Source organism: Hypomesus nipponensis, chromosome 9 (assembly GCF_054491055.1).
Source record: "Hypomesus nipponensis isolate SF chromosome 9, ASM5449105v1, whole genome shotgun sequence".
In the NCBI taxonomy this organism is placed as follows: Eukaryota; Metazoa; Chordata; class Actinopteri; order Osmeriformes; family Osmeridae; genus Hypomesus; species Hypomesus nipponensis.
Window position 1 is genome coordinate 26,692,549 of NC_140369.1, and position 15,198 is coordinate 26,707,746.

Below are 15,198 nucleotides of genomic sequence, written 5' to 3' on the forward strand. Positions count from 1 at the left end.
TATTGTTTTATTGTTTATTATAACAGTGCTTAGTATTTTATAATAGGGTTCACATTAATTCACGCTATACAAATAGTAATGTGGACTACTTTCTTGTGTCAGTGAGGGCTGTCGCGAGAACGGATATCAGGATAGCATTCATACTGGTATATGGCCTACCCCTACTCAGCCACTACTGATGCAGTTTCTCTCCTGTGTGTTGTCTTGTGTTTAAGCAGAGTACGACTTCGAGCAAAGACTTTGCTGCACTCCTGACATTGATAAGGTTTCTCTCCTGTGTGTGACCTAATGTGCATAACCAAAGATGACTTCAATTTGAACATTTTGTTACATTCTTGACATTGATAAGGTTTCTCCCCTGTGTGGGACTTCATGTGCACAACCAGATTACCCTTCTTACTAAACCGTTTGCTGCACTCCTGACATTGATAAGGTTTCTCTCCTGTGTGAGTCCGAATGTGCAGAACCAATTGTGACTTCAATCTGAACATTTTGTTACATTCCTGACATTGATATGATTTCTCTCCTGTGTGTTTCCTCATGTGCACAACCAATTGTGAATTCAATTTGAACTTTTTATTACATTCTTGACATTTATACGGTGTTAATAGATGTCTCTGCATGTGTTCGTTTAGAGAATGTTTTCGAGCAAATTGTTTGTTACATTCCTTACATTGAAAAGGTTTCTCTCTTGTGTGTGTACTTGTGTGTTGTATCAGATGTTGCCTTTGAGCAAAGCGTTTGCTGCACTCCTGACATTGATAAGGTTTCTCTCCTGTGTGTGTTCTCATGTGCAGAACCAGACTAGAACTCTGACTAAACTGTTTGTTACATTGTTGACACTGATATGGTTTCTTTCCTGTGTGTCTCCTTGCATGATAAACTAAATCCCTCTTTACACTAAAGGTTTTGTAACATTTTAGACACTGATGTAGTGTTTGTCTTCCGTAACGCAGCATATACCTTGGCAGAGCCTCATTGTTTTGTGTTCTGTTTCGAATAAGCAACTCTCCTCCATGTTCCTCCTCCTCCCAACTCTGAGCTGTAAGACAGTCTGGAGCTCCAACAGAGAGGGGCTGAGAGTCACCGTCTGGTTCTGATGCTGTATAGTCTTGTTCATCATGGTCTGCTTTGATTTGCTCCTCAGTTGTGTTGCTGGGTAGACAGTCTCCTTCTCTGTTCTCCACTTCAACAGTTTGGTCAAGATGTGAATATTCAGAAAAGTCCTCATGATCCCAGTCATGTTTCACACTGGTTGAAGTGAACGTGTATTCTGTAGTTTCAGACTGCAGTCCTTGGAGCTGCTCTTCCTCCTGATTGGTCCACAGCTCCTGCTCCTCTTTTATCTGTGGGGGTTCCGGGAGAGAGCGCAGCTGCACATCTGGGGGAAACAACAGTAGGTTTGTGATCAACTTAGTCATTATGCAACCCAACATGTCTGACAGCTAAAACCAGACCAATATTTTGTGATCTTAGCATTAGTTAGTGCTGTCAAACGATCACAATATTTAATCACAATTAATCGCACATTTTTATCTATTCTAAATGTCACTTGATTACTTTTTGTCCCATTATTTTTTCTAATTTTAATGCTCTTATCAACATGGAAAAGTGGATCGCATTGCTTAATGCAAAAGTTTAATTTTTATTTGAAACAACAATGCAATTGCCTAGCTTTGACAAGGGGTCGGAGAATTCGCATCAGCTGTATGCTTGGCCATCAAGTGGTATTTCAGACTGTGATGTGCTGCGATGATAGGTCGGTTTACAACAACAAAACACACAGATCACTTTGGTCTTGTCAATGGAGCCATATGGCAACTTTTTTGAAGTAAACGTTCCATTCTTATTGGCATCCATTTTGGCGTCTCGCGCTTGCCATCCACTCAAAACGTAACGTTAGCCTGCTACTTTTTAGCCGGCTCAGGTCAGTAGTTGTTGAAACGGCATGTGAAAAAGTTTATTAGGTCAAAAAGAATGTTAATCTTGCGATAGAAAAATGTACGCCGTTAAAAGGGTTTTGCGTTAACGACGTTAACGCATAATAACTGACAGCGCTATTCAATATTAATACAAAATTGACACCTTTACAAAATCAACAACAACAAACAAACAACACTAGTGCTAAATAACTATTTTAAATGGTCGGGTCCATGACGCAGGTTAAGTAGCTAGCTCCTGAGACTGCTCAGCAAAAGAACAACAGGGAACCCACTTGTCTAGCAGATCAAGAAATGTTTGTAGGTACCTACCGAAAAGTAACTAGACTTAGCTACAGTATTTGTTTATTTGAAAGGATCCCCATTAGCTGACGCTGAAACGACAGCTAGTCTTCCTGGGTCCAAAAAGTACATAAAACGTAATCACAATCACAATTACTCACAAATATCGTATATATATATATACACACCAAAGAACAAGAAAAAGTAAGAAGTACTGATAAAAGTAATCAAATGAATGTAAGACAACCTGTCACATAATACAATCATGCTCAACCATTCCAGATGATTTTATAATGAAAGCAAATACAGTCTTTATCTTTTTTTTTAAACCAGTTTTTCCCTTGATTTCACAAACCCCACCTGGAAGATTGTTCCAAAGCACAATTGACCTATAAAACACTGTCTTTTTCAAAGAGTCGGATTTTGGTAGGGGTAAAGAAATCTGATGACTATTCACCCCTCTTGTGTAATGTGAATGCATATCTGAATAGTAAATTATATTGTCATAAAGAAATTTAGGAGTGCGGGTGTTAATAATTTTATGAAAATATACTAACATGTTAGCAGATAGTCTATGCTTGACCTCCAGCCAAGCAAGTCATGCATTTCTGCAACACTAGTCCGCAAAGAACAACCAAGAACCAGCCTTGCAGCCTTATTTTGGGCCACTTGTAATTTTTTTAAGTGACTACTTGATGCAGCAGACCATACGACAGAACAGTAATCCAAATGACACAAGCCAATGTACAAACAACATGACTGATCAACCGTGAATTTAGAAATTGTGCACATTTACGCGTTAATGCAACAGCTCTACCCATTTTAGCAACAACTTTGTTGATGTGATCAGACCATGACAACGTTGAATCCAGCCAAAGTCCAAGAAGCTTCACATGTTTTACTTGCTGTATATTTTGACCATTTACTTAATTTGTTTGGATTATCAGATAATCTATATTTAGAAGCAAATATTATACTCCTAGTTTTTGAAATATTTAGAGCAAGTTTATTTGTTTTGATCCAATTATATAATTTCCTAATCTCAAACGACAGAACCTGATTAAACTCTGAACATGTAGGAGCTGCAAAATAAAGAGTGGAATCATCAGCAAACATAGTCAATGTAGCCTTACTGAGTATATACGGCATATCATTTGTAAAAATCGAAAATAGCAAAGGTCCGAGGCAACTCCCTTGAGGAACACCACAATCCAGGGACTTACTAAACGATAATGCCCCATTAAAATAAACTCTTTGCGATCTCTCCGACAAATAGCTCTTAAACCATCTGATTGCTGATGAAGTAAAACCATAACTAGTTTGGAAATCTAAATGTAATGGTCAATTACATCAAAGGCTGCACTGAAGTCCAGTAAAATTGTACACAAGCATTGAGTTATCAATTCCTGTTAGCCAGCTATCCGACATTTGCGTCATTGCAGTGCAGGTGGAATGACCATGCCTGTAAGCATGCTGAAACTTCGTAGTCAAATTGTTGTTAGAAAGGTAATCTTGCACTTGCTCAAATACAATCTTTTCCAGTAATTTACTTAAAATAGGCAGAATGCTATAGGCCTACTGTTTTGACCACAGAAGGTTGATTTTTTATCTTTGGGTAAAGGGATTATCTTGCCCTCTTTCCAAAGTTTTGGACACACCCCACCCATCAGACATCTGTAAAAAATGTGACAGATTGGTTTAGAAATATGTCCCGCTGATAACTTCAACAGCCGACTATCCAAGTTGTCTGTACCAACAGACCTACCCACAGTTAAAGATCTCAACAACATTTCCACCTGCTCAACATCAACCTGATAAAATTCGAAACTACACATTTATCCTTCATAATACACCTTTCAATTAGCTCATTTGAGTTGGAACCAACAGTGCATTTCATTGTCTCTTTCATTGTCTAAGGTTAAAAACCTTATTAACAAAATAATTATTAAAATAGTTTGCAATCTGTATTGGCTCAATCAAATAGACCCCATTCAATTCAACAAAAGAAGCGCAAGTGGATTTTTTCCCGATAATTCCATTGAGTACATTCCACATTCTCTTACTATCTGTACCACTATCATCAACTCGTTTATGAAAATATTTTTTCTTTTTCGCCCTTTTCTCCTTGGTCACCTGATTCCTTAAAATATAGTAAGATCTTCTGTCCTCAAGAGAGTTTGAAAGTACTGCAACCTTTTTAGCCTCTTTTATTAATACTTGGTTTTTCAGTATTAATGCTGAAGGCTCGCTGATATTGCATAGCGTCGTTGCTAACGTGTGCTGACGTTGTAACGTTGTGACAGTGTGTATGTGAGAGACGCTTGAGTGACAGAGAGATGGAGGGAGAGCAGAGAAAGGGAATGCAGCTGAACGAATACGCTGCGTGTTTTTGCCTAAACAGTATTACCATTTTTTTTTTTTATGAAACGCAATATGTGGTGGCCGGTGTTGATTCTGTGGGGCACCGCCACAAATGATTCTGTGAGTGGGAAACACTGCATCTTATCGATGTCTCAAAAGCAAGTAGTGTTATGCACTGATATCAAATGAAATTCGCTGCTAATGGAGTTTAGTTAAAACTGTAGACCAGGGGCGTTTCTACACAGGGGCCTACAGTGGCCAATGCCCCTGTAAAAATGTCCCTGGCCCCCCCTGAGGTCACTTATTTTTTTTAAACATTTTTCTTCTCCTAGTAGTCAGCCCCTCTGATTAAACATTGCCCCCCCCCCCCAGTAAAATTAATATGGAAGCGCCACTGCTGTAGAAGTCCTTTCAAGAAATGCAGGACTGTTGTGCAAATCAGCAATGTAACGTTAGCATAGAAAACTAGAGATTTTTTTTTTACGTTTAAATTAAAAACATGGTTGGAACACAAAACAAGACTGTTGTAATTTGGATTCGGATTCTGGGTGATCTGGCCACCATTGTTGCCGATTGCGCAGTGTATTCTGGGTATCCCTTGGTTTCAAGTATGAACAATGTACAATGGAGATGCGGTTAGAACCGAACCTGTACTGTACTGTTGCCAGTGGTACATGACAGTGCCTCTACTGGCACATGACAGTTACTATTCCGTTGATAGTGGTACGCAAGTGTCTTGTGGCAGTTGCATTGGGTGTCTTCCAGCTTTTAATTTTTTTTTTTTTTTTTTTTAAACATTGGTGATCAAATGTTTTTATTCAGTATAGTCACACAGGGTGGCAGAACACTAACATGGTGTTATTTCAAATTACAAACAAAATGCTCAGACATGAGAATGTGTCCCAGGACCAAAAAACTGAGGAAAGAGGGGGAGGAGGTAGGGAGACATTAAAAACCACAACAGTAAGAATAATGTCTGCAGCTTACAAATAAGACATACAGAAAGAGACATAAACAAACAAAAGACATTGACAAAAAGACAGACATAAGACATAAGGGATCACAAATGCACAAATAAACATAAGAAGGTTTTCGCACAAGTCAACAGCATGGATTTCAAGGATTCAGAAGTGTTGAGCCATGTGTCCAAAGTCTTTTCTGATGCTCCATTTATGCGAGCTGTAGAGTTCCATATATATGAAATCCAAAAACGAAAGAGTCCATGTGCGAATAGACAAGTCATCAGGTGGTTTCCAAGCGCTTGCAATCATGCTCTTGGCAGCTGCAAGTCCAGCGAATACAGCACGATTTTGAGGTTGAGAGAGCTGAAGGGCTGACAAATCATTCAGAATCAAAACACTGATAGTAACAGGTACAGTATCAATAATCAAGGGAGACATTTTGGATGCAACAATGTTGCCACATGCCACAAGTTTTTGGCTTGTGGTAAAACAATTTCCGGATAGGATGGATGGGCAGAGATCTCTGCCAGGGGACACCGTATGCCTTGAGTGCTGATCTTAGCTGAAGGTAAAAGAAAAATGAGGAAGGTGGTAGACTGAATGCGTTTTGTAAGTCGAAAAAAGGTAACAAGCCAGCCTCGCTAAAAATGTCCTTAAGATAATGAACCCCCCTCTGTTCCCACTGTGGAGCTGTTATAGGCCTCCCACCAATCAGGAGTGCTGTATTGTTGAATAACAAAGTGTATGCCAGGTACATGCTAGATATATTATATTATATATATAGAGATATTAGCAAAAAGAACGTCATGGAGTGACCATGGCTCTGTCATAGCACTCTCTAAAGTGCGCCAGCAAACAGACAGGTTTAGACGGGAGAGTACAAATAATGCAGGACTCAAGGGGCAACCTTGGCGTGCAGATCTACACACTGGAAATAAAGAAGAGGAGGTGCGTCCGGTTAAGACCCGGGCTGAAGGGTTAGAGTACATAACTTTAATCATACCAATGAAAGTGTTACCAAAGCCCATCACCTCCAAAACTGACCATAAGAATGACCATTCAAGTCTATCATAGGATTTCATTGTGTCAATAGAGAGAAGTGACATTAGCGTGTTTCTGTCTTCTGCAGCATCAACAATGTGGAGAAGGTGTCTAACGTTATCTGCAGCCATCCTCTTTGTATGAATCCTGTTAGGTCAAAATTGACTAATTTTGACATTTGAGACTCTAAATGATGGGCTAAGAGCTTTGCAAAGATTTTTAAATCAGAGTTTATCAGGCTCAGAGGTCAATAGCTAGAGCACTTTGTAGGATCATTATCCTTTTTCAAGAGCAAGGAAATCAAGGCTGTGTTAACATCCCTTGAGAATTCACCCTTCTCAATAGAGAAGTTAACCATGTCAAGAAGGAAAGGACCCAACTGTTCCCAAAAAGTTGCATGAAATTCAGGGGTTATCCCATCAAAGCCCAGTGATTTTCCTTTTTGCATACTCTGTACTGCCACTCTTAATTCTTCTATAGGAATCAATTTGTCGAAGTCAGCCGATTCCTCTAATGATAAGTGAGGCAAGGCAAGCTGATTTAACCACCTTCAGCAGTGAAGCCTATCCAGAGTAAACTCTGATTCATACAAATTAGAATAAAATGTCTGAAAGGATATTTATTTCAGCTGGGTCAGTTCTAATATTGCCATCTGAAGATTTGAACTTCGCCCCACCCACAAAACCATTTGGTTGGGAAGTTGGGTCTGGAGGGGCTCGTATTGGGGACAAACTATATAAAACCAGGAGCTGGGCAGACCAATGAAATTGCCAGGGCGGGCTTTATACGATTATGGACAGATGATCAACAACGTCACGAAAGAGCGCTTGGGTTGAATTCATTTTCATCAAACAACATATTACGTTGCTCTGATTGGTTGTAGGTCTATCCAATTGAGCGAAAAGGCATTTGTTTTACGAGTTCGGTTGAAACACGCCCCATAGTCACAGCCCAATGGAGTTTTCAGACTAATATTCTGACTAGAATTATGAGTATGACAACATCAGGCTACTCCAAAGCTATTTGATCAGTAAAATTAGATTGCAACAATGAGTCTAATCTGGTATATTCAGCTTCAAGGTTTTGTAGGTGAAGTGACCTATCTTTGCGAGCATTAGAGCAGAATAATATGGTATTGCTCCTGATAAAACCTTTTATTGCGTCCCACAATATCCTGGGGTCCTCTACAGATCCAACATTAATTTCTGCAAATATCTGGAATTCTCCAATAAACTTTTTTTATTTCAAGAAAAAAAGAATTGAAACAAATCATGCAGCACGTTGAGACAGTTGGCCTAGGGTGGTGATGCAAAATACCCCTTTATGGTCAAACAATGCCATTGGAAGTAACACTGCTTTATCAATTGAATGAAATAGTTGAGCTGATAAAAAAATGAAAATGTATTCTGGAAAAAGATTTATGTCTACCTGAGAAAAAGGAGTAATCCTTACAGGTGGGATTAACTGCCAAATATCTATAAGCCCCAAGCTGATGGCCCATAATGTTAGAGCCTTTGTGGCCTGAGCCTGCTTCCCAGTGGCCTTTGCGTTCAACCGATCAACATTACGGTCCCACACAGCATTGAAGTCCTCACCAACAATAGAAGAAAGGTCCGTTAACTCCAGCATCTGGCTGGTATTATAGAAATTGCCATCAAAAACATTCGGCGCGTCAGCTGACACGTGCAATTTTCCTAGCACTAAATTCTAATGTGGAGATCGCAATCCTGCCTGCATTATCCGACCAGGGAGACAAAACTTTTAGTGGGAGATTCCGTTTGACTACAATGGCAACTTGCTGAGGAGGATGCAATTGTATGATAGAATCTATTGGCCAAACGCCCGGTATCAGCCTGTAGCAAATGCGTCTTCTGCAATAAAGCAATGTCAACGTTTCTCTTTTTTAGTAAACCCAGAGTGCTAGCTCATTTATGAGGGGCATTCAGTCCACCACAATTCCAAACAAAAAATGAAAGATCAACCATCATCAAAAAAGCTGCGTTCTAAATGAAAGCATATGTGGGAAAGCATATTGCTACTACCTTTCACTCCAAGCAATAGTGCATCCAAAGTTAAGTCCCTCAATACATAAAACATGAAAGACACAGAACATGAACAGACAAGACAGTGATACAAAAGGGAAAGCGAGAGAAGGGGGGAAACGTAGCCAAAAGGCTAACACTCAAAGTAGGTCTGTGATCAAGATTGGATATGGGACAGCAAAAAGGGAACAAGCCCATAACTACCTTGTTGCAATAGCAACTGGTTCCACACCAAGATAACTTTCAAGTAAACGCATTTCTTGTCAAAATATAGAAAACGAAAAGCACAACATTGGAAGCACAATGGAAAGGAATCTCCAGCCTCGTGGCCTGCAGTGCTCTACGCTAATGTTTTCACCAAGGACTACATATGCTCCGAAATGAAAAAAATAGGAGCACAGTGTTTTTTTTTTATTGTATTCTTTTATTAAACATAACTTAACACAGGGGCGTTGTTAGACCTTTTTTACAGGGGCACGTGCCCAGTATAAATCTGCTGTGCCCCAGTCAAATCTAAAGTTTGAGTTTTAACAAACCGAAAACACAAAGCTTGCATTAATTATAGATGTCCCTGCCAAAGCTGATATCAAACTTGCGTCCCTGAACTGTTATATAGTGGGTTAAGCGAGGGGAGTTTCTATAGCCTAATAGTGCATTGTGCGCAACAAGCTTGGAAGAAGGGATATGAATATAGAGGCCTGTGCCCCAGTACAGTTTTATGTCTAACAACGCCACTGACTTAACAGTTAATGCTAGACAACTAGCAACTTTCACTCTGATAGAACTAGAACAAATAGTTTAAGAAACATGATATAGTTAGTTCATATTTTCTTAAAATACTGGGACAGTATATACTATGTATGCACGCCAAGGATTAAAAGACTTGGTTGTCAAAGCTAGGTAGACCTAGAGCCATATAAAAAGAGAGTTGGGACATTTCCATAGACTCCCATTGTAATTGAAGAAGGCAGAATTAAGCGTGTCATTTGCGACCTACAGTCCCAAACATTGTATTTTGCAACGTTCAACCCCATTCATGTTCAGTGTTACAAATCAAGTTAGTTGATTTTGAAAATAGTTTTAAAATACTGCAGTAATTTGATCAATTTACCAGCTAACTTGCTTCGTAACACTGAACATGAATGGCGTAATACTTTGTGAAAGACCCAGAAAACACAAATTTCTGACGAGGCAAAATTGAGGACAATTTTGGAATCCCTGCTGGACATATTTTTTAGGTCTCGAAAAGAGGACCCCTGGTCACCCAAATTTTATATAGCCAGCTTTACTTCAAGTTTATTGTAAGATATAGCTTGTTATATTCTAAATGCACATCTGATTAGAGCTAGCAACAATGAATTGCAGATTAAGGTGTCCCCTATCGACCAGCTAACTGTCGACGCTCGGCAGGAATTTCAGGTCCACTCACTAAAAACAAACGACCCTCTCACTGGACATATTCCATAATAAAATGTTTAATTGAATGCAATTAGTTGCCTTGTATATTCTGTTCTATTTACCAAACTCCTTTCTTGTCTTAAATTGAGCTGGTGTGAGCTATGGTAGCTAGCATAGCCATTTCTAGCTCTGCTTGACAATATAGACCAATTATTTGTTTGTAAACATTCAGGATACCCGCGCAATGTGGCTGCAGAAAACCGGGAAAGGATAGCACTTTAAATGGCAAAAGCACAACACGGATAATACACAGTTAAATTTAAAAAAGACCAAAAAGGTAGAGGAGGACAGCCTTTAAGAGAGAAAGCAATTACCCATTGATCTGTCGCATCAGAATTTTGATTCGGGTTACAAAAGTCTTGAAATTTGATTGAGAATGTCGCCCGGTACAGACCGCATAGTCGAGCGGCAACCATGTATTCACGTCATGTGACATATGTCACAAAGTTCATGATTTTATAGTTTTACAGTCAATTCTACATCTAAAAAGTCGAGCAGGGCAGCTTTCAAGAGATATGGGAATTCTGTTTTTAGCCAGCTGGTCCGATTATTTTTCTGATTTGTTAAAACTGGCAATCTGAGTGAGACTGCATCCCCCTTACACTGTTTTACATTAGCCTCAGTCAGACTCGCTCACTGGCAGTGTGCACAATGTTGTATTTCACTCCATACTAAACCAGAAACGTCAGGGAGGACTGCCTAATATAGATACAAGCCTGATGAAGACAGCCAGCATCTCGGATTTCTTTAACCAAGCCTGTTTCATTCGTCATTTGCCTGAGAAAGCCAGGCTGACCTCCGTTAGCCAGGCTAGTTTTGCCCGATCACTTGGTCAGGCTATTTAAGGGTATCGGGGTCAAGTGACTTTTGTGCATAGACAACTGAAACGTAAACGTATTTGTCCAAAGGCCAAGAGCCTCAAAAAGTTCATATCAATCCCTGCAATCCAGTGGCCAGAGATATATGATGACCTGATCGACACTCCAAGTGTAATAGACCGGGGAGAAGTTCGTCTTTTGCAACCGACATGCGCAGTTGAGCCTGCTTGACAGTTGTGTGACGTAGGGTGATAATTGGTGTATTGCTGCCTAGCGTTATAACTTAATGTAATACATAAATGTTAATAAAGTATCAGACATATACATAGTACAGCACCCCAGTAACCAATTGATACTATGTGTAGGCTATACCAAAAATGTCAGTAAATCGAGATGCTGCTACTGTCTGTCCCGATGAAAACCATTCAAACAGGTTGCCACTGCCAGCATTGTTTTTTTGCAGCTACTTGAACCAAGTGATCAAGTGTCGGCGAGATCACACTCGTAACTCTTTATTTGGCTCTGGCACATTGGTTGCGAATCGTCGCTCGCGCGTCATTATGCTATGTTTACATATTGCAGTCGCGACTCCGTCACTTGCTTTCCATGTGAAATCAATGGTATGCCTCACTTCATCGCCCTGTTGTTCCGTGTATTGACAACAGCCCGTCACTCGCGCACTGTGCTCGTAAATTATTTTTCAAATTAGCACATACCCTACATATTTTTAGGCGCAAATGCGAGTGAAATGGTCGCACTGTAGAGCCCTGACATTAGGTCACATACGGAATGGAAAGAAAAACGGAGTAAAACTGATTTTTGTCTGTCCCCCCTATATCTAGCTCTGGAAATCTATCTGTATCTCTGGCTCTGTCAATGAATGTATTCTATAGTGTCCGTAAATAGGCCTAGGGCCTTTGTCTCCACTCCAAAATTAGTGATTTCTTATGTCTTTTTAAGCGTTTAAATAAAACGCACTTCGACAGGTTATCACATGGTTTTTCCATTTGAAGCTACGCTCAACACGTTTGTGTCGGTACAAATTGTTTTGAAAGGTCGATACAGCTTCGTGAGCACGGTATCAAGCGTAACAAGGTGCCTATCCAGAGAGTCATGCATCGGGTCGCATAACACCGTTACGTTAAGGTGTATGTACTCATTTTCTGACCGTGCTACATCAAATAAGATATAATGAATACAAAGACACTAGATTATAATCAACAATAGTTATTAATTTCGAACCTGTTCGGTGAAGCTTGATTTCAGGTTGAGTAACAATGTCCAACAACCGTTGCAGTCGCGCGCTCTCCTCCTTTGAATTTTGTATCTCCTCTTCGAACTCGGCAAACGATTTTTCAGCGGCCGCAAATATCTCCAAAGCTGCCGTTGTTAATCGTTGAGTGATCAAATCCCTGAACACATCTAGTTTGGACATTCTGGTGCTGAAAAATCGGAACGTTTACGAAACTGTAACTCAAGGAAGCTACAAGGCTCGTTCTTTCTAGCCGGATGTAAATAACTCTTGCTGTTCCAGTGATCAGTTCACTGGCCTCTTCGAACCTATCCTGGCGCCATCTGCTGTGGTGGAGTTGGATCAGTCGTGGCTTGATTGCATATAGATCGGCACAAACTGAAAAAATACTCTATTTTTCTATAGGCACAGTATCTAAGCGGTTTAGAGATGGTGTCCCGTAACTATATAATGTGCTCAGTGGTACTTACAGCAAAACAATGATTGTCCCTGAACGACCTCCTAGTGAAGTTCCTAAACCATGTGACTGGTTCCTGTGTGTGTGTGACCCTGCCCATCTCCCCCTGGCCTCCTCCAGGTAGATGGAGCCCAGGTGCAGGTAGATGGGATGTGTGTCTGAGGCGTCCACCACTAAGTCCAGGGTCCTCTCATAGCCCTCCTGAGCCTTCCTGTGCTCCCCAGTCTGGTCGTGCAGGTGACCACCCAGAGCCACACGTCTGGGTCCTGCAGAGAGGGGAACCATCAGGAGAGAGATTACACATCAACATCTGACTGATCTGGTTAACACATGTGTGGTGTGCTTGCAGGTACTGAATGGACATCTCCCTACAATCTCTGCTGAGTCTAGGTTCACTACAAATGATTATTATTCATTTCTAAAACAAAGAGCCCATCATGATGTGTCAGTAGCTGCTCCTGGTCTGTAGGTTGTTTGATGCTCCTGGAAGCTGTGGTTGAGCGCCTCCTGCAGGCTGAGCTGGGCACTGCTGTATTCTGCCCTCAGCAACTGCAGCCTGGCCATGGACCCCCTCTGGACACAGCAGCTCCTGGACCAGAGCCTGCTGAGACATCTGCACACAAACACACACACACTCACACACTCACACACTCACACACCCTCACACACACACATACAGTACACTGTTCCATCAGCAGACATCATGTCTCTAGTTCTGGTCTGGATGATGTCTGTGTTGTTTGTTCACTCCCTTCCTCTCAGTCAATCTCTCAGGTCCCAATTCCCCGTCTGATTGGTCCATTCCGGTCGCCTCCCTGGTCCAATCAACTGCCAGTCTCCACTATCCCAACAATCAGCACAACCTGCCTCCCATAAAAGCTGCTCCTTTCTTCAGCCCCAGGAGAGAGAACTGATCCATGATGTGTAAACAGCTGTTTGTATGAGGACTGTGTTTTGTGTTGACTTTGTTTGTACTTGGCAGGAAAATGTCCATAGTTTCTTTTTGTTTTTAATGTCTATACCCTGTATAGAGCTTTGCGTTTGTTTGTTTCCACCTTGTGGCAGCCCAGGGGTGCAGCACCATGGACAGCGTCCCAGTAGGCACCACAGACAGCACTCCAGTCAGCACCATGGACAGCAGCACCAGCAAGACCTGGGTCAGGTGATCAGAGGCAGGTATGTCCCACAGGAGACCACCAGCTGCCCAGGTGAGGCTCATGAGTGGAATGGAGGGCGGTGTTCATTGACAACTGATTGTGCTCCCAATTATTGCTTATGCATTTCAGGTGTGTGTGTCATTTGACTGTCTATATATGCTGATGCACCTGCACAAAGTACATTTATATTTATGCATTTAGCAGACGCTTTTATCCAAAGAGTGCTTTACAAAGAGAGAGCTTTACAAAAGAGCATAGGTCACTGATCATAACAACGAGGTAGCCCCAAACATTGCAGGCAGCCAAAACATGAAGCATACATTGTGAAAAAACAAATAAGTGCCAAAGTGAACAACCATAAGAGCATGCAGTTTAAACAAGTTACAATTAAACAACATGAAACTCAAAAGAGTGTACCTGTAGAAGAACAATCCACAGTAAAATATTAGTACAAAAGTTTAAATCCGTTATAACTAACCAACAAGAGCAACAAGTCTCTCAATAAAGTTAATTGTGAACCTGGAGGAAACTAACATCAGGTCCAGCTAAGCATTCCTTATTGCCGTTGTACTCCCGGAACAAGTGCGTCTTGAGCCTTTTCTTGAAGGTGGGGAGACAGTCAGTGTCCCTGATGGAGGTGGGGAGCTGGTTCCACCATTGGGGGGCCAGACTGGAGAAGAGCTTGTGTTGGGAGCTCTTGAGCGATGGGACCACCAGGCGGTTGTCAAAAGAAGACCGTAGGTGGCGGGTGGGGGTGTAAGGCTGGAGGATAGACTTGATGTAGTCGGGTGCAGTCCCGTTCACTGCTCGGAAGGTCAGTACCAGGATCTTGAATCTGATGCGGGCCGTGATGGGTAACCAGTGGAGGGAGATAAGGAGAGGGTTAACATGGGAGCGTCTGGGTAGATTGAAGACCAGACGGGCTGCCGCGTTCTGAATCCTCTGGAGAGGGTGGGTTGCGCATGCTGGGAGACCGGCGAGCAGCGAGTTGCAGTAGTCCAACTTGGAGAGGACCAGTGCTTGGACTAGCAGCTGGGTGGAGTGCTCAGACAGGTATCTCCTGATCTTCCGGATGTTGTAGAGGGTGAATCTACACAACTGGGAGACTGCAGAAATGTGGGCCGTGAGGGAGAGCTCGTCATCCATGGTAACGCCAAGGTTCCTGGCAGAGGATGAAGGGGTCACCGTCGCAGATCCCAGGGTGATTGAGAGATCGTGGGAGATAGAAGTTTTGATGAGAAGTTCTGTTTTGGCGAGGTTCAGCTGGAGGTGGTGCTTGGTCATCCAGGCGCAGAGTCTGGATGACCTAGCTGAGATCCCCGGATCGGTCGGGAGGAACGACAGGTACAGCTGCGTGTCGTCAGCGTAGCAGTGGTAGGAGAAGCCATGGGAGGTAATGATCGGTCCAAGTGAGGTGGTGTACAGGGA

At 41.7% G+C, this 15,198-nt stretch overlaps 1 protein-coding gene across 1 annotated transcript; it reads right to left on the reverse strand.

Moving 5' to 3' along the window:
* Positions 1-12,423, reverse strand: LOC146274042 (uncharacterized). Its single transcript, XM_084706326.1, has 2 exons — positions 12,147-12,423; positions 1-1,381 (listed from the first exon to the last, which is right to left on the reverse strand). The coding sequence occupies exons 1-2, from the start codon at positions 12,337-12,339 to the stop codon at positions 162-164; spliced, it is 1,413 nt and encodes a 470-aa protein (XP_084562452.1). The 5' UTR covers positions 12,340-12,423; the 3' UTR covers positions 1-161.
* Between the last annotated feature and the right edge of the window lie 2,775 nt (positions 12,424-15,198).